Genomic DNA, 25096 nt, shown 5'->3' with positions numbered 1-25096 from the left:
ACCCCCCCCCCCTTTAGCAACCATCAATTCTTTGTATTTTTGGATCTGTTTCTGCTTTTTGTTTGTTTTGTTTCTTAGATCCACATACAAGTGAAATTGTACTATAGTATTTGTCTTTCTCTGTGTGACTTATTTCACTTAGCGTAATGCTCTCTAAAAGTCCATCCCTATTTTTGCAAATGGTAAGATTTCAGCCGCCTTTGTGGTTGAGTGATATTCCATTGTATGTATATACACCACATCTTCTTCTTTTTTTTTTTTTTTACACATCTTCTTTATCAATTCATCTATTGATGGGTACTTGGGTTGCTTCCATTTCTTGACTATTGTAAATAATGCTGCAACAAATATAGGGTGCATATCTCTTTTTGAATTAATATTTTTGTTTTTGTTTTTGTTTTTTGTTTTTTTTGGTAAATACCCAGAAGTAGAATTACTGCATCATATGATAATTGTTTTTAATTTTTTTTGAGGAACCTCCATACTGTTTTCAATAGTGGCTGTACCAGTTTGCATTCAATCCACCAATAGTGTGTGAGAATTCCTTTTTCTTCACATCCTTGCATTTTTTATTTATTTCTTGTCTTTTTGATTTTAGCCATGGTAACAAGTGATACCTCATTGTGGTTTTGATTTGTATTTCCCTGACAGTTAGTGATTTTGAGCATCACTGTATACCATCAAGTCCTCTGCATTTTAATTGGGTTGTTTGGGTTTTTTGTTTGTTTCTGGTTTTTTTTTTTGTTTTTTTTTTTTTTGTTGTTGTTGTTGAGTTATATAGGATATTAACCCCTTACTGAATATATCATTTGCAAATACCTTCTCCAATTCTTAGGTTGCCTTTTTGTTTTGTTAATGGTTTCTTTCACTGCGCAAAAACTTTTTATTTTGGTGTGGTCCCAATAGTTTAATTTTGTTTTTGTCTTCCTTGCCTTAGGAGACATCTAGAAAAATGTTGCTAAAGTTAGTGTTGAAGAAATTACTGCCTATGTTTCATTCCAGGAATTTTATAGTTTTAGGCTTCACATTTAAGTATTTAATTTTTGAGGTTTTTTTTTTTTTTTTCTGTAATAGTGTAAGGAAGTGGTCTGGTTTCATTCTTTTGCATGTAGCCATCCAATTTTCCCAGCACCATTTATTAAAAAGACTTTCTCTCATTGTATATTCTTGCCTCCTTTATCATAGATTAGTTGACCATATAAGGCGAATATTTATTTCTGGGTTCTCTTTTCTGTTTTATTGATCTGTGTATCTGTTTTTGGGCTGGTATGGTACATTTTGATTACTGCAGCTTTCTAGTGTATCTTGAAACCTGGGATTGTGATACTTCCTGCTTTGTTCTTCTTTTTTCTAGACTACTTTGGCTATTTGGAACCTTTTGTGGCACCATACAAATTTTAGTATTATTTGTTCTAATTTTGTGAAAAATCTTGTTGGTATTCTGATGATGATTGAATCTATAGATTGCTTTGGGTAGTATGGACATTTTAACAATATTAATTATTACAATCAGTGACCATGGAATATCTTACCATTTGTTTGTGTCTTTAATCTCTTGTTTAATGTTTTATAACTTTTAGAGTTACTCATCTTTCACCTCCTTGGCTAAGTCTATTCCTAGGTATTTTATTATTTTTCATGCAGTTGTAAATGGAATCTTTTTTTTTTAAGTTTTTATTTTAAGCACCCAGTGCTCATTACATGTGCACTCCTTTTTTTTTTTTTTTTTTACATGTGCACTCCTTAATCCCCATCACCACCGATTTCACCCATCCCTCCCCATCTCTCCTCTGGTAACCTTAGTTTGTTCTCTGTAGTTAAGACTCTATTTCTTGGTTTCTCTCTCCCTCTCTTTTTCCTTTTGCTCATTTGTTTTGTTTCTTAAACTTCACATTTCAGTGAAGTGATATGGCATTTGTCTTCCTCTGACTTATAACACTAAGCATTATGCCCTCTAGCTCCATCCCTGTCATTGCAAATGTCAAGATTCCATTCTTTTTATGGTTGAAATATCTGATTGTGTGTGTGTATGTGTGTGTGTATATATACACACTGCATCTTCTTTATCCATTCATCTGTTGATGGACACTTGAGCTGCTTCCATTTCTTGACTATAGTAAATAATGTTGCAACAGAGGGGTGCACGTATCCCTTTGGATTAGTATTTTTATATTTTGGGAGTAGATACCCAGTAATGCTATTACTGGATCATTTAGTATAGTTCTGTTTTTTAACTTCTTGAGGAACCTCCCCATACTTCTTCCAGTTTGCGTTTCCACCAACAATGCAAGAGGGTTCCCCTTTCTCCACATCCTCACCAACACCTGTTATTTCTTGTGTTATTGATTTTAGCCATTCTGACAGGTGTGAGCTGGTATCTTATTGGGTTTTAATTTGCATTTCCCTGAAAACAAGTGATGATGAGCATCTTTTCATCTGTGTTTGCCATCTGAATTGCCATATAGAAGTTCTTTATATAAATACTAACCCTTTATTGGATATGTCTGGAATTGTTTTTTTTTTTGAATTGTTTTCTTAATTTCTCTTTTTGCTACTTCATTATTAGTATATGGAGATGCAACTGATTTCTGTGTATTAATTTTGTATCTTGCAAATTTGCTTAATTCATTTATTCTAATAGTTTTTTGGTCTTTAGAGTATTCTACGTATAGTATCATGTCATCTGTACATAGTGACAGTTTAACTTTTTCCTTAACAATTTGGATGCCTTTTATTTCTTTTTCTAGTCTGATTGTTGTGCCCATTACTTCTTTTATGAACTCCAGGTTGGAAACCATTATAATTGTTGATTAACAGAATTATGCTTATTATTATTCTGTCTAGAGAATAGTCCAGAATATGTCTAGAATCATGCTTTGAAGAAATATATTTTTAATCTCAATTGTGAAAAAAAGTGATGATTTCATTTTCCTTTTTGATACTATTATCATTACCCTGTGCTTGGCCTCTTTAATCAAGTGAATAAAGTGAGTTGCCAAAGCTAGAGAATGTGATTGGTTAATATAGAACAGAACTTTGAAAAATGACACCCTCTACAGGATACTGTTGTGATGTCTCAGTGAGTCTCCTTGGAAGCCTGGTCAGGATACTGAAGGAGATGCCTTATAATTCAGGGGAAAGCTCCGTAGCTTGATTTCTCATCTCTCCGGTCTGTGTTTGCATCATGGGACAGCAACACAGATTCTCTGAGGGGCTCAGGTCTCTCCCTATCTGGGGCCCTTATCTATATGACTTTCACCCTTGTCATTCTTTCTTTCTCCGCACTGCATACAAACCATTTCACCTCCCTCCATGAAATCTTTCCTTAGCAGCTGTACTTCCCTCTGTTCTCAGCCTTTCCACAAATCCATGGACAACCTTTTGACCACACAATTTAGCATTCAACTTGAAATATAATTGTATTACTTCCTGTTATTTCTACTGTGTTAATTTTAACTCTTCAAAAACGTGATAAGGCCTCTAAGGACCAGAATTTAGAAATGATGTGAGACAAAAAGGAGTATACTTTAACGAAGTGCTGGAGGACTCAAGTACCAGTTAACTTATATACTTGCTCATTAACAGAAATTTGTGATTGATTGATTAATTTCTGTTTTTCTTCCTGCCTTGTTGTCTTACTGTCGTTCTTTCTACCTATTTGATTTAGGAGCTTCCTTTAAGTCCTGCTAGTTCTATTCTAAAAACATAGTGAAACAGTAATTTTGGGGAGAATGTGCTCAATAGTGTTTTTTATTGGTGTACTACAGTTCACTAATCCATTCTTATTACTAGACTGTGTAGATTTTTTCCAGTCTTTAATTGATAATAGTTTAGTGAGTACTTATGATCAAAAGTGTGATGTACTTTGATTGAATTATTTCCTTTTTATGCATTCCCCAGAAGTGAGATTACTGGGTCAAAGAGTACAAACATTTGTAGAACTAACCACATCATTTTATTCCTTAGAGTATGATAAGCATTAGTTGGCACCAATTTAAGTCCACTTTAATTGGAAGGTGCTTTGCCATTCCCAGCCCCAAGGTGTATGTAGCAAATCTCATTATTAAATTTATTTTTTTCATTATTAAATTTAGAAGTGAAATAATCTATTAGCTACAAACAAGAGAAAAACACTTTCTTTTAGAAGTCAAGATAAGATTAATAACAGAATGATTGGTTATAACCACCACATACTACCAAAAAGCAGTTCTTCCACTTATTTTCAATAATAGGACATCAATAATGTTACTTGGTAGTAAAGAGTAGCGAATTTAATAATCTTCACAAAAATTAAATTTTAGAGGTGAGAAAAATGGACACAAAGAAGTAAAGAACCTTGCCCAAGGGCACCCAGGTTTCAAGCATTTCACCTGGGATCAGCTGATCAGCACAGTGGTTGCTGACGTTGAGGTGACTGTGGAAATTTCTTAAAATAAGATAATGAAGTGTGCTGCATCAGTTGACTCTTCCTTTCATGAACGATTTCTCTGTCTCAAATGATGCTGTTTGATAGCATTTTACCTGCAATAGAACTTCTTTCAAAAATGACGTCAATACTCAAACCCTTCTGCTGCTTTAAATCTAGTAAGCTTATGTTACATTCTAAATACTTTGTTGTGATTTCCACAGTCTTCACAGCATCTTCACCAGGAGTAGATTCCATTTCAAGAAGTCACTTTCTTTGTTCATCTGTTAAGAGAAGCAACTCCTCATTCATTATTCAGGTTTTACCCCAAGATTGCAGCAGTTCAGTCCCATCTTCAGGCTCTACTTCTAATTCTAGTTCTCTGTTTCCACCACATCCACAGTTACTTCTTCCACTGAAATCTTGAACACCTCAAACTCATCCATGAGGATTGGAATCAGCCTCTTCAAATTCCTGCTCATGCTGATATTTTGACCTTTTGACCCATGAATTAATGATGTTCTTAATGGCCTAAATTTAGAATGGTGACTCTTTTCTAGATTTTCAATGGACTGCCCACGTCCATTTGAAGAATTGCTACCCATGACATCTATAGCCTTATGGAAATTATTTCTAGAATTATAAAACTAGGAAGTCAGAAATGACTCCTTGATCCATGGGCTTCAGAAAGGATGTTGTGTTAGGAGGCTTGAGAACATTAATCTCAGTGTACGTCTCCATTAGAACTCTTAGGTGACCAGGTGCATAGTCAATGAGCAGTAATATTTTGAAAGGAACCTTTTCCTGAGTAGTAGGTCTCAATAGTGGGCTTAAGATATTCAATAAACTGTTCAATAAACAGATGGGCTGTCATTCAGGCTTTGTTGTTCCATTTATAGAGTATAGGCAGAGAAGAGTTAGCATTATTCTTAAGAGTCCTAGGATTCTCAGAATGGTAAATGAGTATTAGTGTCAGCTTAAAGTCACCAGCTGCATTAGCCCCTAGCTAATGAGAGTCAGCCTTGTCCTTTAAAGCTTTGAAGCCAGGAGTTGACTTCTCTCTAGCTATAAAAGTCCTAGATGGTATCTTCTGACAGAAGGCTGTTTAGCTACATTGAAAATCTGTTTTTTAAGGATAGCCACCTTCATTTATTATCTGAGCTACATCTTCTAGATAACTTGCTACAGCTTCTACATCGGCATATGCAACTTCACATTGCACTTTTATGTTATGGAGATGGGTTCTTTCTTTAAACTTCATGAACCAACCTCTGCTAGCTTCATATGTTTCTTCTGCAGCTTCCTCACTCTTTTAGCCTTTCTAGAATTGAAGAGAGTTAGGGCCTTGCTTTGGATACTCTTTGGCTGAAGAGAATGTTGTGGCTGGTTTGATCTCTCCAGGTCACTAAATAAAGGTGTTTTGCTTTTTTATCGTTTGTGTGTTCACTGAAATAGCACTTTTCCTTCAAGAACTTTTTCTTTGCATTTCTTTGCATTTGGCTAACTGGTGTAAAAGACCTAGCTTTCAGCCTGTCTCGGCTTTTGACATGCCTTCTTTACTAAGCTTAATCATTTCTAGCTTTTGATTTAAAGTAGGAGACATCCAACTCTTCCTTTCACATGAATGCTTAGAGACCTTTGTAGGGTTATTAATTGTTCTTATTCCAGTTTTATCGTTTTGCAGGGAATAGGGAGGATAGGGAGACAGGGAATAGCTTGTTGGTGTAGCAGAGCATCCACATTTATTAAGTTCACCATCTTACATAGGTATCCCAAAACAATTATAGTAGTAACATTAAAGATCACTGATCACAAATCACCATTACAAATATAATAATAATGAAAAAGTTGAAATACTGTGAGAATTACCAAAGTGTGATACAGAGACACAAAGTTAGCAAATGCTGTTGGAAAAATGTTACCAACAGGCTTTCCACAAACCTGAAATTTGTAAAAAAAAAAAAAAAAATAACCCCTCACCCACCACGTATAATATCTGTGAAGTGCAATAAAGCAAAGTGCAATAAAACAAAGATACAGATATGCCTTTATTTAAAAAAAAAAGCCATAAGGTAAAAAGTAATGAGTTTAAGGAAACTTGTTCTCAATAGTTGGCTCTTAACAATGGGTGACCTTGCCCCAAGTGGCATTTGACAATCTGCAAAGAAATTTTGGGTTGTCACAACTGGGAGGTGGGGGAATTCTCCTGCCACCTAGTGAGTAAAGGCCAGGAATGCTACTAAATATCCCCTAATGCACAGGATGTTCCACATCACAAAGGATATTAGACCCATGATGTCAATAATGCCAAGGTTAAGAAACCTTGTGGTAGGATCTTCCTTGTCCAAAGACGTGTGTAGTAAGTGAAACCCACACTAAATGAGCAAATACTATGTGCCTATCATTAGAGATTAAAAGAAATTGAGTAGGGGAAATAGACAAGAAACATAACTGTAAGCTACTGAACTATTAATGAGAGATAATGCTTTGAAATAACAAAGAGTATTTGCACAAATGAGTTATCCATGAGGCAGAACTTCTAACTGAATAGGAGTTAGTCACAGGGCAAGCCCAGATTTAAGCAAAGGGGAAATAGATCCCATCTCTTAATGGGAAGCATGGCAAAGAGTTTACAGTTTTCTTTAATATAGCATAAGTGCTTAACAAAAGCACCTGGCACATAATACATATGTACTGTTAGCTACAATTAGTACTTTTTTTTTATAATTAGTACTTTTATTCTGCCTTTTCTGAACAGTAGGTGAACCTTGGCCTTTGCTGTTCCCTCTATTTGGAAAACTCTTCCCTGGGATGGATGGAAGGATGGATGAATGTAAGGGGGAGGGAGGGAAGGAAGGAAATGACATCCCTCTCTTAATTCTGTTATAAGCTCAAACATCAACTTATAAGAGATGTTTATAATTATGTGGGTTTAAAATTCAAGTGGGGGAGTCTTATATCTTACTGTATTTTATTTGTGAGTTAGATATTAATAAAGATGACAGGATGGGATTTGATCATTATTAAGGTTGTTTCATTGTTGTCTGGAATATATGATAACACAGCATGGTGTGTTCTTCATAAATACTGTTCTAAAAGCAATAATCTATCCTAAGATCACTGGACAGAAAAGGGCCTGCCTTGGAGTAGGAAGTATGCTCTCCTGGGACTCAGTTTGGACTTAGCTAAGGACTCAGAGGCTAATTTCCATGATTCAAATTGGTATAAATTTAGTCTGATTCTTTTCCCCAGGACTGTCCAGTGTAAGATTACATTTTATACTGAAGCATATTAGAGATATAGACATTTGCCTTTTTACTGGAACCTTTTAATCAGCTTTCATGTAATCCTGGGTGCATTAAAACTTAATCTCATCTCTCTTTTGGGACTTTATTAGTTTGCCATCCTCAAAGCAGAAGAAGCAGCAATGGTGCAGCACTGCTTCTGAAAGACTCTGCTTTTTTATGAAATTCTCTTGAATAATCCTCCTCCAATCTTTTTTTTTTTACTGCATTAGTTGAATCATAAAATAACTAAAAATTGTACTCAAATGAAATTTGAAAATTATCTTAATGAAGCTCTGGAAACTCAAACCTCAGAAGATATTTTTTCCTTAGTTTATTTTTTAAATCCTAGAAAGTAGGTCAGTAGAAATACATTCCTTTAATTAGTTTAATTAGGAATGGACAATTATAGGAGTAACTCAATTTGAAGTGTAGAATTTAAATAATAAGAATTATGCTGGGATTAATATCATTCAAGGTTTTGAATTTAAATAAGATGCATTTAATCATAGTTGATAATTTCTTCTTGAAAAGATTTTAATAGAGAGGAGGCCTAAGTGTTGGAATAGATCAATATGTAGGAAAAAATCTACCATTAGTGATTTGACAAGGAGAGACACTTGGGTGGTTCAGCGGTTGAGCGTCTGCCTTCAGTCCAGGACGTGATCCTGGAGTCCCGGGTTCCCCGTGGGGAGCCTACTCTTCCCACTGCCTATGTCCCTGCCTCTCTCTCTCTAAATTTCAAATCTAAAATAAATGAATGAATGAATGAATGAATGAATGATTTTACAAGGAAATTGTTTTAGAACCATACTTCTCATTGGTATGTTTAAGAATTTTATTCTACAGGACCTTAATAGATAGGACTTACATGAGAGGGAAAGTATTCAGTGACCAAGTAAATTTGAGAAATATTAAGTTAAACAAATTTAAGAAATTGTCTGCAGGACTCCTCAGAGCCTTTAATATTGACAACTTTTTTCCAGTTACAGTGACAATGTCTCTTACATATGTTGCTTATTCCCCATTCTATACTTCATTGTTTCTCCAGTTTATACTATGAAGGTATTACAACCAGCTGTCTACTCAGTACCTTCCTTGTGTTAATTCAAATGTGGTTTTTATACACGACTATATGTCAGAAATACCTGGGAACTTTTTTAAAAGGTTAAGATTCCTGAGTCTTGACTTGGAAGATTCTGAGTGAGTAGAAATGTCACTGTGCTCAGGATTCTGTACTTATTATAGACACCCAGGTGATTCTGAGGCAGCCAACACCAGTCTTCCAATTGGTGCTTTGGAACTGTTGAACTAAAAGTGGATTGGATTTGGGGTGCACTTCGTTGTGTTTATAGAACACATGGGTAAATCATCCCATACTGGAAATAAACTGCAGTGCTGACCTTCACTGATGCTATGGGGTGATGTGCTAGCTATAACCTAGTGTGAAACAATTGCTATGATCCTTTAAGAAAGGCAAAATACTTCTAAGGGGACTTTTGGTCACCTTACTAATAAAGAAATACTGAATATAAGATTACCATTTGTTTTTACTTAGTTTGAGTAGCTCCCTTATGGATGGTATTTTATTCATAGTTTAAAAAGAAATACTAGTTTATATTTACTCTTAGCGCCATGTAAGATTATATTCCCTCCCATCTTCCTGTTGATAACAGATGGATATTTAACTGTAAGCAAATAGACCAGATTATATCTCATTTATGCTTTGATTTATGTAAGCACTGACTGGACTGTAGCCTTTCTATTAAAACTGTGTGGTTATACTGTCTGCCTGGTTAAACAATTTTGTATTTCTGGAAATTCTTTTCTGCTCCAACAAATATAGGTAGAAAGAAGCAATATAAATACTACTGGAGAAAAATAATTACTGTTGGTTTGAGAGGCAACCAGTCTTAATATACTTGGTTGAATAGTGTTATATTAGCAATAATATATGAAATAGTAGACACACTCATTTAAAAGTAGAAAATTGTTTTAAATTGTTTTAAAATTATTCTGCAAAGTTTTGCTAACACAGTAAGACATGAAACACAGAAAGGGTGTGAATATTGAAGATTGGAGATAAAATCTTCATTACTTGCAAACAATTGTATTCATTGAAAACCTGAGAGAAGTTTAAAAATATGTTTAATAAATTGATTAGATATCCCCCAAATCCACAGTTTTTTTGTATACAAACATGGTTTGAGATATACAGTTTTGTTATTTCTGTGTGTTAATTGGTGAAAAACATAGAAGTATTGTTTGCATTGTCAGGTTAAAGGATCAGGAGAGAGAGCAGTACCATAAAAATTCAGGGAGAAAAAAGGTGTAAGGAGGGCTTAACCTTGGTAAGTAAGAGAGATCATTTGAAGTGAATCCTAGAGATTCTGCTGATGGTCTAGAGATCACTGGCTTCCTTTGGTAAAGCCACTTTAGTGATGTGAAGAAGTAAAAGCCAGACCACAGTGGTTGAAGAAGGAATGTAATAGAAGAGCCAAGACATTTATTTGAGTTTGTAATGGAAAAAAAGGAGTGATTGACAATTTTGTTGTTGCTGCTGTTTTGTCATTTTGTTTATTTATGGAACTCTTGATTATCTCCCACGTGAGATTGGAAACTTCTCAGAGGCAGGCTCTCTGTTTCTGTGGGCCCTGCAGTGCATAGTACTGCCTTGAATATATGAGGCGCTCAGTGGCTTTATGTTTAATTCATGGCTGTGAATGAAAGTTTTAAAACAGTTGATAGTGGGCAAAATACAGAATAAATTTCAGTGAGTTCTCGTGTATTAAATTCGGCAACCCTACCTTTGAGACGTGCTGTCCCTGTGCCAACAAGAGCAGTTGCACTGCTCATCTCTCTGTCTCTCTCCTCACCAATCTTGCTGCCTTTATTTATGGCTGGTGTTTGGGCTTTTTTTTACAGCTATGAAACCTACGTAGTGGAACATCATGCTGCTTCTCCTGTAGGGCGTGTGATGAGGAGCAGAGTTTGGCTTTGGAGTGCTCGGAATCAGAGGAATTGCCGAGGACTCGGAGCCCAGCCCTGACCACTAGAGAGCCCACAACACAATGAACAAATTGAACTTCCATAACAACAGAGTCATGCAAGACCGCCGGAGTGTGTGTATTTTCCTTCCCAATGATGAATCTCTGAACATCATCATAAATGTAAGTGGATCCAACTTTAGAAATAGTTGAATATTCTATTCACACCAGTGACCACATTCAAGTTACTACCGGTGAAGGGTGAAAACATTACAGAATGAAATCATTAATAATATAGCAGAATTGGGGTGTTAAAGTTGTCTACACAGGTATAAACTTTGAATTATGGCTTAAGTGCAACTGCCTTCAACATTCTTTCACCTGAGGGTAAAATTACAGAATTTTGGTTACTATATTATAGAAAAATAACACCTTGCTATTTTAAAATGTTTTACTGACATATAAATTTTTGTTAATACATAATATGAATTTGCTTTTTAAGTGCTTTAGAGTTGTCACACATGTGAAATAGTAATAACTGCTGGCTTCTTAATATGCATTTTGATCATTAATAGTAGCTTAAATCCAGTGAATTTCAAGAATAGGCCATGCACTTGAGAGCTCTAAGATGTGGCTTACGGTTCTTGAGTCAGAGTTAATTAACCCTCTTAGTTAACTTGGTCATTGAGGAATATGCTACTATTTTTCTTAATTTCTAAAATTAAGTTATAATTTGCATACAGCAAGGTATAGGAGTCTTAAGTGTGCACCTCAGAGAATTTTTAATTGTGTACACCCATGTAATCATCATCCAGCTTGAGATATGATAGAGTTTCAGCACCCTGGAAAAATATGTTGTGACTCCTTCTAGACAGTAATATCCACCCAAAGGGTAATAACTATTTTCTCCATAGAGTAATTTTTTTCCCAACTTCATGCAGCTAAAATTATGTGGTGTGTTCTCTTTTGTATCTGGCTTCTTTTAAATAACATTTAGCCTGTGAAATTCATTTATGTGTATGTGCATATGTATACATTTCTGGGGTTTATTCAAGAGTAGAGTTATGAATCATAAAGTATACCTGTGTTTAGATTTGGTAGAGACTGCCAAACAGATTTATGGTAATCAGAATCATGCCTAGCATTTTTCAACCACTCTCCCTATTATCAATGTTCATATTCTTCCTTTCACTGATTGTATTCAAATGGAATAGGGAAAAACTTGCTTTTGTGCATGTCTTAAGTTGATTTTCTTTGCTATATGCTACTATATTTTTAATCCAATTGCTATATAAAAGAATATTTCTAAATGTTATACTGAATATGTATGACATTGAAGTAGCTTCATTAAAAAATTTAGACAGGAAAAGGTTCTGCTTATTATCATAATTATTTCAGTTTTATTCTGACGATCACCACAGTTCCTCAGTTTCTTGATTTACTGCCATAACATTATTTTTGCTCATAGGGATTGTCTGAGCATCACCTACTTTTTTTTTTTTTTAAAGATTTTATTTATTTATTAATGAGAGACAGAGCGAGAGGCAGAGGGAGAAGCAGGCTCCATGCAGGTAGCCCGACATGGGACTCGATCCCGGGTCTCCAGAATCATGCCCTGGGCTGAAGGTGGCGCTAAACCGCGAGCCACCCAGGCTGCCCATCACCTACCTCTTGAATGAATTTTGTCATCTGTTGGACAGAATTTCTGTTGATTAGCAACATTGTTATTTAGGGTACCCAAAGTTGTTTTTGAATATGTGAAGCAATAGGCTATTATTTTTACAACATTTATTTTTTAAAAATCTAATAAAACTTGACAGCTTTATCTTTTTCAGTGTGGTCATGGGCAAAATACATTAAGATACAACTCTACTCTGTTTTACATACAGTTATTTTATAAAAAAAAATACCCACTGAATTTTTAAAAATTTCATTATCCATGGCATTATAGCCTAAGCACTTAAGAAATTTCTCTCAGGTCCATTTATATCTTTCTACTCAGTGGACTGTATATCTGTGTGTTCATTTGTGCAGCTACGTATACATATAGGATATGGAATAAGACCTTACTGGCCTTGGATAAGTGGAAGGAAGATTAATCTGGGTTTATAAGGAATACCAAGAGCTGACTATAATTTTCAAAGAAATTAACTGGTACTAAAATCTCAATGGAGGAAGATAATTAGGAATAACACCTATTCTATAATCTTACTGTGTAATTGTGAGAATTGAGGATTAGCGGATAGCATCATTCCTGACACATACATAGTAGCAGTTATTATTACTTTAACTCCTTATCAGAGATTAATTTTACATGTCTTCACTTACCTTATTTTGCAAAATTAGTGTAATATCCCTACAGGGTGGTCAGGGCTATGTTCACAGGTTGTACAGCCATGGATCATCATGTTTAAGGAGGGCTTTAGAGTCACAGGGACCTCAGATGAAATCCTTACTCTGACACACTCTGCAGCCTTGGGCAAGTTAGATTTTTTTGCTTCCAATTTCCTCATCTATAAAATAGAGGTAATCTTCCTCTCCTCATCGAGGTCATTGTGGGGATTTAAAAATATAACGTGAATAAACTGCTAATTGTAGTGCTAAGCAGCTGGGAATTGCTTAGTAAGTGAGCACTTAATAGAGTAGCACTTTTTAAAATTTCTTTGAGCTGTTTGTTCATTTCATTAGGGAGCTCTGTTAATGAAGCTCAAATGGAGAATCTGAATCCCCTGTAGGCCGATAAGATTTTCTTATTCCAGGGCACATAGACTCCTCTCTAGCAAGCTGTTGAACAGAGGGAGGAGGAGTTAAGTAGTATGGAGACCCCTCACTCTAGAAAGCCCATTCAGGGCTGCCAAAGGGCTGTCTTTTTCTACAGTGTTATCTTTTTCATAAAATTCCATTGATGTTTGTAGTATAACAAATTAATTATAGCAAAAACAGTTTTATTAATGGTCTCATTTTTTCATATTTCTATTATTTTTTAAACAAAGATAGTTTATTTCTTGACATATATATAGTTTATTTCTTGATATATATATATATATATATATATATATGGTAAAATATTGTCTTTCTGCATGAGAGGTAAATTTAGTGTTTTGATCATTCTAGTTTCTCCATGAGTTTGAACTAGTAGGGGATGTTTTAAAGATTTTAATCATCAGGTAAATATTCATGGAAACTTGGTAAATTTTAATGATGAGATTATGATAAATGTACACAAAATTATTGAGTTACATAAATAGTGGCCAAGAGTTTATACCTGTTCAGTAAGTCAAAAGGGAACAATTCTTTTTTTTAATATATTTTAAACATGCTTGCTCAATTACCATTGACATTTATTTATTTATTTACTTTAAATATTATTTATTTACCTATCTATTTTAGAGAAAGAGCGTGTGCATGAGTGGGGGGAGGGGCAGAAGGAGAGGTAGAGAATCTCAAGCAGATTCCTTGCTGAGTGTGGAGCCTGACATGGGGCTCAATCTCAGGACCCAAGATCTTGATGTGAGCCAAAACCGAGAGTCAGACACTGAACTGACTGAGCCACCTAGGCACCCCCAACCATTGACATTTAGGATCAAATGCTGTTTTGTTTTGTTTTGTTTTAAAGATTTTATTTATTCATTCATGAGAAACAGAGAGAGAGGCAGAGACACAGGCAGAAGGAGAAGCAGGCTCCGTGCAGGGAGCCTGACATGGGACTTGATCCAGGACCCTGGGATCACGCCCTGAGCTGAAGGCAGATGCTCAACCGCTGAGCCACTCATGTGCCCCAAATGCTGTTTTTATTAGAAGTTTCATATGCAGTAGATTTCTAAGTAATACTTTAATTCTTAATACCTCATACTCTATAGCACTTTTTAAAGCTCCATTGTTCCTGAAGATTAAAGAACTTGAATAATTTCACAATCAGCTATAATGTAGCCTTGAAGACTCCTAATATGCAAATACAAAAAAACTCCAGCTTGTTTTCACAGCAGACAAAACTTCAGAGCCACAGCCTTACTTAATTACAGGTTTTTTTTTTTAATTACAGTTTTGAACAAGAACAATACTTGATAGTTGTTACAGAGTTTTATCAGTAGACTCCAAATACTTGATTTGAACTAGCAGAACAATGATAAGTATATGGGATGTATATATATGGAGGAAATGTATAGCATTATTTGAACAGTGGTTACACAAAGTTACAACATGGTTTGTTTTTGTGTATGGTTTGTGGTTTGGAATTTTTCTGTTAACTTGTTATTACATTTTTATCCCAAGAGCTTTGTTTATGACATTTGAAAATACAGTCAAAACTAAGGATTAAAGGTACCCTAGATGGTATGACATTTTAAGTCTCAAATTTGTAGTATAATAGTTCAATTTTATGTAACATTTGATACTTTTATCATGTTTATTTAAGCTTATTTATAAAGTAGAATTGTGGTAATGCAGAACTCAACACAATCATTTTATTTAAATTCAGTTAACACACAGTCTTTTTAATGAGCAAAGAAGAAATGATTTCCTCTTAGCAAATGTATTCTCCCAGTGGTGTTGGTGGCCTTGCAATGCTGCATTTTCCCTAAATTCTTGAATGGCAGATCTATAAACCGATCTGCTCAGTGGGCCAGAGACTAGTCCATAGTCATGAAACAGAACAAAGGTGAGGAGCCCACAGGGGTATCAGACTCATGTTTTGTTCTTCAGACATTTACCAAATGTCAACGATATATCCTGAATATAAAATAAGACACTGTCCCAGCTTCTTCCAGTCCCTTTTGCCCCTAAGCAGCTGAATTCATGTGCTTCTGGTCTTGAATAAATACCATTTGCTCTTTCCAGTAGATAAAGTGCTTCAGATTAGTTGCCATTTAATAATAAATGTGGAAAGAGCAATAAACCTATTTTTTCTTCAGTTCGAATTATCACCATCTGAATTGTTTGGCTTTCAGTTATTGAAGGGTCTCAGTATGTTTTTATTTTCTGAATCTGAGTTACCTTTATTAAGGTCTGATAAAAAGTCATGAATTCAGAGTTAATTTAGAATTTATAATTAAAACTGTAAGTGGCATCAGTATCATTGCACATTAATAGTACAAATGAGGGGGAAATGCCACACATAATATATATAGCTAAAATGACAAACCATCATGTTGCATATATTTTAATGTACACATTTAAAAATATTTTAATACTTAAATGAGCAAAATTGTGTTTTGCTGTCTTTGCCATTACTAGCTGCATGACTTTAAGCTTTCTAGGTTCTATTTTCTACTTTTATAAAATGAAGAAATTGACCTGTATGAGCTCTTAAAGTCAGGGATCCCTGGGTGGCGCAGCGGTTTGGCACCTGCCTTTGGCCCAGGGCGCGATCCTGGAGACCCGGGATTGAATCCCACATCGGGCTCCCGGTGCATGGAGCCTGCTTCTCCCTCTGCCTGTGTCTCTGCCTCTCTCTCTCTCTCTCTCTGTGACTATCATAAATAAATAAAAATTTAAAAAAAAGTCAGTTCCAACTCTGATAAGCTTTAATGATTCTGAATTCAATGAGGCAGACCTGCAGAATTACTATCCCTCAAAATGCTTGATTAAATATTAGAGAAGTCATTAAAACTATGTCTTTTAAAGAGTACATTATTGTTCACCATGTAACTTTTCAGAATAACCTAGTCACAGAGTTCCAAATTAATAAGATTTTATTATGTTTGAATTCTACTAGGACTGAGAAGGGACCCTTGTTTAGGTACTTATAAGACAATAGACGTGATTAAGATAAATAAAATGAGTTATTCACTCACTATAATAGTATATAAATATTTTGCTTAGACCTTCAAGAGGAAAACATACCTTGTAAAGATACTTGCCTGACTTGCTTTTGATAATCTGAGTAGCCTGTTTTGTGTACCTTCTGATATATTTATCATGCACATTGGTTTTAGAATAAGTTCTTGTCCATGTGTCATAAGATTTATGAGTCTTGCACAAGATTGCATTGGTACCTTATCACCATTTCGTAAAAATTTGTATTGTGATAATCATTACTGAAAAACAACACAAATTAAAGCAATTTCCATGAACCAACAGTTGTTTTGCTAGTGTTAACTTGTCCTTTTAAGGCATATATGTAAGGTGCATTAAATTGCCTGATTGTAGGGGTACGTAAGTGGCTCAGTCAGTTAAGTGTCTGACTCTTGGTTTCCACCTGGGTCATGATTTTGGGGTCATGGGATTGAGCCCCATGTCAGACTCTGTACCCAGTATGGAGTCTGCAGGAGATACTATCCCCTTGCCTCTCTGTCCTACTCTGCTACTCCTCCAACTTGCATGCTCTTTCTCTCTAAGACAAATAAATAAAATCTTTAATAAAATAAAATAAATAAATTGCCTGATTGTGGCTCAGCATGTAGGCTTGGTTTACTTATTATCTCAAGTTGTGTTGTTTATTTTGTTTTGTTTTTTCTCTACAGGTTAAAATTCTGTGTCACCAGTTGCTGGTCCAGGTGTGTGACCTACTCAGGCTAAAGGACTGTCACCTCTTTGGACTCAGTGTTATACAAAGTAGGTCTTTGTCCCACCGCTGATAGATTTAACCAACTATCCCTGGGGAAATGATATTTTATTGCTGTAACTTAATTTGGGCATATTGTGATAAGATTGTGATTGTCATAATACCCATAAACTGGTTATTACTTGTAGTCTAGTTTTCATTTTTAAATCTTAACTGATATGTATTTCTTCTGGGATTTAGAATTTTAAACCATGCATTATAGTTTGAACTTAAAAATCAGTTCTTTTTAAGGAATCTAGATTTTGTGTTTGTTCTTTTCTGTTTTAGTGAACCAAGCTTGGTTTTTGTTGCCTTACACTCAGGGAGCAGCTGGAGCTAATAGGAAATTATCTTGGATGTTTTTATAATTTGTTTTATAACTTCTAACATTAAAAAATTTAGACATAAGAAAAATAACTTTCCTCTACTCAAGTTCTTCTACTGTTGACTATATAGTATAACAAAATGATCTACTAATTTGCTCTTATTTTCTGTTTTTTCCTCTTCATACATTTTTTCCAATTAGACTGTATGACTTGGAGATGGGGGATGAGTTTCTGCTATATACTTTATGTGAAGGTTTTCTCCACATAAATGGCTCCATATAAGCCTCTTCCCCCACCCCATCCCCATAATATTTGAGTTAAGTTACCAGGATTTGCCAGCACCATTCCTTATAACCTTTTTCTTTCAAATCATATTTTTAAATTTATCTAATTTACTCTTATGTCAAAAAACCATTTATATCTTTGTTCAGGTTTTCAATAATACTTTTAATATACTTTTTTTGGGAAATGTATTTAATTTTTTACTTGTATATGGATCATATCCTACTCCTGGAATTAGTTTAAATGTAAAGGTTTATGACATCTTGAGAATCTGTTAGTGTCATGAATGCTTAGATCTGCCAAATGGGAAAGTGTATCATAATCAGCTGAAAAACAAGGCCCTTCTCCACCAAAATGTGAACCATTTTCAGCTGTCTTTTTAGGAGAGGCCAGGGACCTTAGAGCAGTGAGCACCTCAACCAATGAATCAGCCATTTGCTCTTCGGTTTCTTCCTGCAATAATTAAAGCAATAAAAACACAAATGTTTAACTCTATCCTTCTATTAGTACATCTCTCAGTCATACTTTCAAGGAAGGGTCTGGGAGAAATAAGATGCTGTATAGATTCTAAAACATTTTTCTTTTATTCTAAACTCAAAGTTTTAATTTTTTTAATGCTACAACTACAGCCAGACTGTTGATTTGTGTTGTTCAACAAGTCAGCCTAATAAAACCAGTTTACAGCTTCCTTAGATTTCAAAATAAGAGTTTTAAGATACCTTTTTAAAAAGAGATATTGTAGTGTGGCGAAAGAACATTGGAAAAGGAATAAGATGACCTGGTTCTAATTCTGGTTCTACCACTAGCTAGCTGTGTGGCTTTAGAAATATCACTTGACTCTTTCAATTTTACTTTTCTCACACGTCAACTGAAATTACTGCTTCACCTGCTTGTCAGATTTTGATATATGCTTTAGAATGCCTAAAATATAGAGCCATGATCAAACTATCAGATGGTAGAGATATGGTGGTAGTTTAAAAATATGTGCTATTACACAGGGAACAGTCTCATTTCTGTTCATTATATTGCTTCTTCAGTTGGCAACTCAAGCCAAACACAAATCATATTCAACAGGAAGGTTGTCTGGTCTTGTTCATTTCATGTTTAATTGGTAATTAATTTAGTTGATCTGATAAGTGAATTTAAGTAGCACCCTTTTTTTGTATCTGAGACCTCTTCTTTATCCCTTTCATTCAAATTGGTTGGCTTAATATGTCATTTATAAACAGAGTGGCTCTACCTTTCCTATTCTCTTATGGCTTTTTCTCAGTCAAAACACCCCAGCATTCAGTCAGGTGTGTTAACCTTGGAGTAGTCAAAGAGATACTCTACCCTTCCAAAGTGAGTACATTTATTTTTATGTAGAGCTTTCCATGAGCATACTCCCTTAGTGATGGTTAGAGAAAAGAGAAGAAACTTTTTAGGCTTAAAACTCTGAGGGTACCTAGTTGGCTCAATCATTTAAGCCGTGAACTCTTGGTTTTGACTCAGGTCATGATCTCACTCTGTGGGATCGAGTCCCATGTTGGGTTGCTGCACGGCTAATAGGAAGTCTGTTTCAGATTCTCTCTTCCTACCCCTCAGCCCCTCTCCCCACTCACACACACACACACACGCGCGGTCTCTCTAAAATAAATAAACTCTTTTAAAAAGAAGATGGCTTTGTAAGAGAGAGAAATACTGAAGGCTCTTGTGAAATATCCCTCTTTTAAGAGATTTTCTTTGGGAAATCTGAAAATTTTAATGTTTTTTACCAGCCTGTCTTCACATGTTTAGATCACTTTACCTGGAGTTTTAACAATCATAGCTTCTGTTCATCTTAAGAACATCATGCCCTTGAGGAAATACTTTGACATTCTTTTTTTGCATGAGATTCTTTTCCTTTTTCCACAGGATCAGTCCCAAAGGCAGTGTAAGTAATGACTTGCCATTTTATCAGGCTATGCTATATGTGGAGAACATAGAGAAGAAATAGCCTTAAAGGCTGTTGTTCACAAAACATGGGGCAAGTTCCCCTCACTTGGAAATAGGCAGTTATCCTCAGGGTCCCCTAATTTCTTACATAACAATTAGGATGGTGTTTCTGCCCTGTTTCATTATTCTCCACCTATGACAAGAATCCTCTGAGAGCTCAACGAAAGCACGTTTCTCTAAAAGCAAGGAAGCACACAGTGTTGCAAGTTTGACTCTACATTAGGTTGACCATAGAAACTAAGTAAAAGTGGGAGGTAGAAGCTAGTATTTCTTCTAAGTAATGCATATTTTTAATAGTATGTGTTCTGTATTGCAAATGCAAAATAATTTCAAAAGATGTCATTAATGTCTAGCCAACCTTTTGGCTTTTAGTATCTTGTTGAGTTTTCATGGTATTGTGTGAATTCAGAACACATTCACGAATCTTGAGTCTTTTTTTAAAAACCCATTTTTGTGTATATTCTTTTCTTTTAAATTCATCTTTATCATCTTGTCTCCTTTTTTAATGTGCAGATAATGAACATGTCTATATGGAGTTGTCACAAAAGCTGTATAAATATTGTCCAAAAGAATGGAAGAAAGAGGCCAGCAAGGTACGACAATACGAAGTCACTTGGGTGAGATTACATTTATAAGCAAAATTATTTTGATTTTTTAAAAGGTTTATTTTAGCTATTGTATATTAGAAAAATATTTAGTTTTTAAATTTTAATTCATAACAGTATTATGAAGTAGAGAATGGGAAACGGAAATGAATTATAAGTTCTAAAATGTCATGTTAATGAAGTGTATTAATTGTTTATAGCACATAACAATAGTTTTTAAGTATCTGCTTAAATAATGTTGGATAATAACTTTAGTAATTTTGGGATAATGCTTTGAAATGAAAACCATGGAAAAATTGCTTACTCCTCATCTCTGGCTGTATTAGCTGTCAAAACTGATGTTCTAGAAGCTATTCATAATTTTTAAATTCATTTTTAGTACACTTCCCTTTGCTGCTTTGCTACTTTATTATACTGATGATGCCTTTATTTAGTAAACATCAATTCCATTTACATGGGATCATTCACAGGGAATTTACCTGATGTTTCCAGGATCACCCTAGTAAATCAGGAATAAATTCCTAGTGTCTAATCCTAGATCCTTCAATTTGTATTTTAAGAATTCTTGGAATAAATGGGAAGGCTACTTGAAAGCCAACTACAAAGTAAGGCACATTAAAGTCAAAATAAACAAACAGCATATTAGAATTTGGTATGTGGAATGTCAGAGGAACAAGAGAACATTTGTAATGAGAAGCAAATGGTCACCACAGGGGATAGAGTTGAGAGAGGAGCTGGATCTCAACTAGAAATTTCCACTGGTTTTTATTTTTATCTTCCCTTATGTTGTCATTGGCATTACAGTGAATGAGTATCAGATACATGATGATGTTTTATAACTTCTCAGTTTTGCATGAACTTGGTGTCCAGAGGGACATTTGTCTGCTTTTTGCCAGCCACTACCCATTAGAAATAAAACCTTTCAAGATATAAAAACTATCTTGTAAATTACAGAATTTTGTTGCTTTTGAAACCCCTTTTTGTGGTAACTAAAAATAGCTTGCTTTTTATATGTGTCATTGTTTAGGGTATTGACCAATTTGGACCTCCTATGATCATTCACTTCCGTGTGCAGTACTATGTGGAAAATGGCAGATTGATCAGGTAGGAGGACAGGACTCCAAACCCTTACTTACCCAAAGCACTCACCTCCTAACATACTAAATAAAGTACTCATGTTTGTTTCCACCCGCTAGGATATACATTCCAAAAGAGCAAGGATTTTTTAAAAATTCTTTTTGTATGCTCGTATATCCTCAGTTCCTAGAACACTCAATAAATATTTGTTCAATGTACAAATGAATGATAGACTGTTGATAAAAATGTTAACGATATTTTCTGTATTCCACATTTTCGATAATCAGTCACCAAAAGGATATTTCATTCAAGAAGGAACTAGCATTTTTGTGGAGAATAAAGAAACTAATTAAAGTATTATATTGTTTTCTGGTGGTAGAGTGGGGAGTAGGGCAGCAGCAAGAATTCTCTCCTATAAAAATGCATGCTGTTTATACAGCCTGGTTTTCTTTTCACCTTCGGGGTCTTGCTTCTGTTCTTGGCAGTAGCGTTAAAGCTAAGATTACACCCAATGAAGCTGTCCTATGAGAATCTTAGATGCCATTTGGCAAAGGTAGGTAATTGATTCTTTTTCTGTAGGTAGGTGCATGAACAATACTGATATTTACACAAACTCAGAATTTACCATTTCAGAAACTCAGTTTATCATTTGTATAGTATTCAGTGTTGGAAAACTTTCAGAGGTGGTTTTGTTGACTGATAGAAAATACTAGAAATGTGAACTCTGTTTTACTTATTTACTTCTAACCTCTGAGAAACACGTGTTAAAAAGATAGATACATTTGGCTAATGAGTTATATGTGAGGTTCGTTCTTAATATTTGTATTATTGCCATATGTAAATTTAAAAGTAAAAAATATTAGCTGTAAATAATTTTTTAAAAGGTTAAGAAACTTTTTTTAGTTTTTCTGAACTTATGTGAAATATTTACTCAGTTTACTAAGTATGGAATGTGTTGAAATGAAGGAAAATATGTTATTTAGCCACTAATTAACCCCCTGGGGCTAATCAATGTTTAATTCATCCCTGTACTTCTTTTCCCCAGGGATGAACTAGTCCAAACACTGTGTGGTCAGCATTATAAAAAGAAGTGCTCTGAAAAGTACTCTGTCCTGAGGGAAAAAAATTACATAAATGCTTTATTTTTAAACTTTTCATTCTTAAACACCATCTTAGTTGAAATCAACTCAGGTTTTTATCGTCATCTGCTAATGAGCTATGAATCTCAGGTAAACATTCAACCTAAAATAATAGGAAGGCAAATAAACTCATTAAATACATACACGCGCACACACAAGCACGCACTTTTTTTTCCTTGCATTTTTACTTTGATCACAAAGGCATCCCATTTGCCTCTGACATTTTTTGGAGCTTGACCATGTTTTTCCCCAGTCAGCACTTCTTACTCAATGTATTTAATGAGAACTATATTTATTTCTGACCTCAACAGATTGTAATGAGTGCAGTATTAGTATTTCCATTTGTGAGGAGTATCATGATTGTCATAACATGTGCATATAAAACCACACCCATAAAGTAACATCCACTCAATTAAAAAAAAAGATTTAAGGCAAGTTTTTTTTTTTTCAGTTCATTCATTCTGAGGGGAAAAAAGCACTATAAGTTAATTTTTTTTGGGGGGGGCATATAAACAGAAACATTTTTAAAAGGGTCTTAGAGTATTTGTAATGAGCTTAGCTGAAAACCAAACCAAAACAGAAGAGCAAAACATTAGAGCCAGGATTGTCCCCTCAGATTTGCGAGCATTATTGCAGCAAAATAATTTTAATGCAGGCAACAAATGCTTAGGCTTCTATACTAATCCTTGTTCAGTGAAATGTTAACTATATTGGAGTGGAGTGATTCAGACCTTGTTTCCATTCTCTGAATGAATCAAATGTTACAGGCCTCAGGAAATGGTATGTTTGCTGTTTGGGGAGTCAGACTTGGAGTTCTGTCTCCCTGTGACCTGGGTGAGGCAGCAATCAGGTATTAGCTACAAGCCCTCCCCCCTTTTTTTCAAGGAGTTGGGCATGGAGAGGGAGAAAGAGGGAGCTGAAACAGAAGACCTCTTGTCACCAGACGGACAGCAGGATTTGGGTTCTGTTTACACGCCATTGGATTGTTCCATCAAATGTGAGGTCTGTTTCCTTTTATTTTCCTAGTGACAGAGCAGCACGATACTATTATTACTGGCACCTGAGAAAACAAGTTCTTCATTCGCAGTGTGTACTCCGAGAAGAAGCCTATTTCCTGCTGGCAGCCTTTGCCCTGCAGGCTGATCTTGGGAACTTCAAAAGGAATAAGCACTATGGAAAATACTTTGAGCCAGAGGCTTACTTCCCTGCTTGGGTAGGCACTGTTTTCGAATCTTAAAGTGTTTTCTCTAGCACATCTCTAGTTCATTATGCTGCTACTCCTGTTGCTTCCAGAAATGGGAACCCAGATGTTTGTGGCCAGTAAAACCCTCTGTGATGCCCAAATATAAATTTAACACCTGAAAGCATGGTACACATGATCTCTGGATATAGTTGATCTGCCACTTACAGCTAATGGGGAAGAAGATTGCTGTCTGTCCTGAATATGGTGGAACTTGGAAGTTATCAGTCTTCTCTTGGCATTTGTATTATCTTTATTTTCTTATTTACTCTTAATCCAAGCATCATTTTCTTCCCTTTGAAGGGAGAAAAATGTTATCTTTTAAAGATAAGATCATTTAGAACTTTTCTTGTGTTGAGAAAACAAATATAAGTAAACTCCTTGCTCTGCTGGCCATCTCCTCTACTCCCAAGAGAGGAAGCATGCCATTTCTTCAGCAAGAAAATTTAGATTATTCCAGCATGGCCTGTCTCAAGTGTCCTTTCTCCACACAACCCTGCCCATGTATGGTGCCCACTTGTCCTGGTCCAGGTCTCTGCTGTAACTTGCCTCCCTTCACATCCTTAGCGTCTGCTCAAACTAACTTCATCAGTTAGAACATACAAAGTGTATTTGGCTTGCCCCACCTCAGCCTCAGGGAAGAAAGGAAAAAAGAACTACCACTCTCACCTTGCCTTCTCAGTAAAGCCTCTTGAAAAAAAAATAACATATATTTGATTTTTTACCTTCCTTATTTCCCAAGTGAACTCCTCAGGGAGCTTCCTTCTGCCTTCTTTCCTTACCACTTCACTTGTGCTATCCCTAAGGTCACTGGTGACCTTGAAATTGCCAGATCCAGTAGACACTTCCCACTTCTTTCTTTGGCCGCATCTGACACTTAACAACTCCCATCCTGGGAGATCTCATCCAAATGAATGCTTTTTAACAACCACTTATGTGCTGGCAACTCCCAAATCTGTTTCTCTTCCCTGTGACCATTAGATAGCTCTTTACCCATAGGTATCTCAAACACAGAATGCTCCAAATCAAGGTCATCTTTTTCCCACCTCAATTCTATGCATTCCTTCCTCTGCATCCCTCATCTCAGCTACTGCCGCTGCCATCCACTTAGTCACCCAGAAACTTGAGAGTCATCAGAACTCTTCCCCCATCACCCTTCTTTCTCCCTGCCCTATCCAGTCATCTGGAACATCTAATATAAAGCACTGATCACCTATCACCTAGCTTAGGAAATAA

At 35.4% G+C, this 25096-nt stretch overlaps 1 protein-coding gene across 6 annotated transcripts in view; it reads left to right on the top strand.

Moving 5' to 3' along the window:
• FRMD6 (FERM domain containing 6) overlaps nt 1-25096 on the top strand; it is a 234150-nt gene that overhangs the window by 184718 nt on the left and 24336 nt on the right. For 5 of the 6 annotated variants that reach the window (XM_055303737.1, XM_055303736.1, XM_055303738.1 and 2 more), the window contains 5 exons: nt 10615-10859; nt 17138-17228; nt 20313-20416; nt 21432-21508; nt 23647-23833. In XM_055303737.1, coding sequence (XP_055159712.1) covers nt 10761-10859; nt 17138-17228; nt 20313-20416; nt 21432-21508; nt 23647-23833 — 558 coding nt within the window. In that variant the 5' untranslated portion in view covers nt 10615-10760. The remainder of the gene's footprint in view (nt 1-10614; nt 10860-17137; nt 17229-20312; nt 20417-21431; nt 21509-23646; nt 23834-25096) is intronic. The other variant, XM_055303739.1, reaches the window with a different exon arrangement.

Source organism: Nyctereutes procyonoides, unplaced genomic scaffold, assembly GCF_905146905.1.
Source record: "Nyctereutes procyonoides isolate TBG_1078 unplaced genomic scaffold, NYPRO_anot_genome, whole genome shotgun sequence".
NCBI classification, from domain to species: Eukaryota; Metazoa; Chordata; class Mammalia; order Carnivora; family Canidae; genus Nyctereutes; species Nyctereutes procyonoides.
The sequence above is the reverse complement of the archived record's forward strand: the minus strand, read 5'-3'. Positions and strand labels throughout refer to the sequence as shown.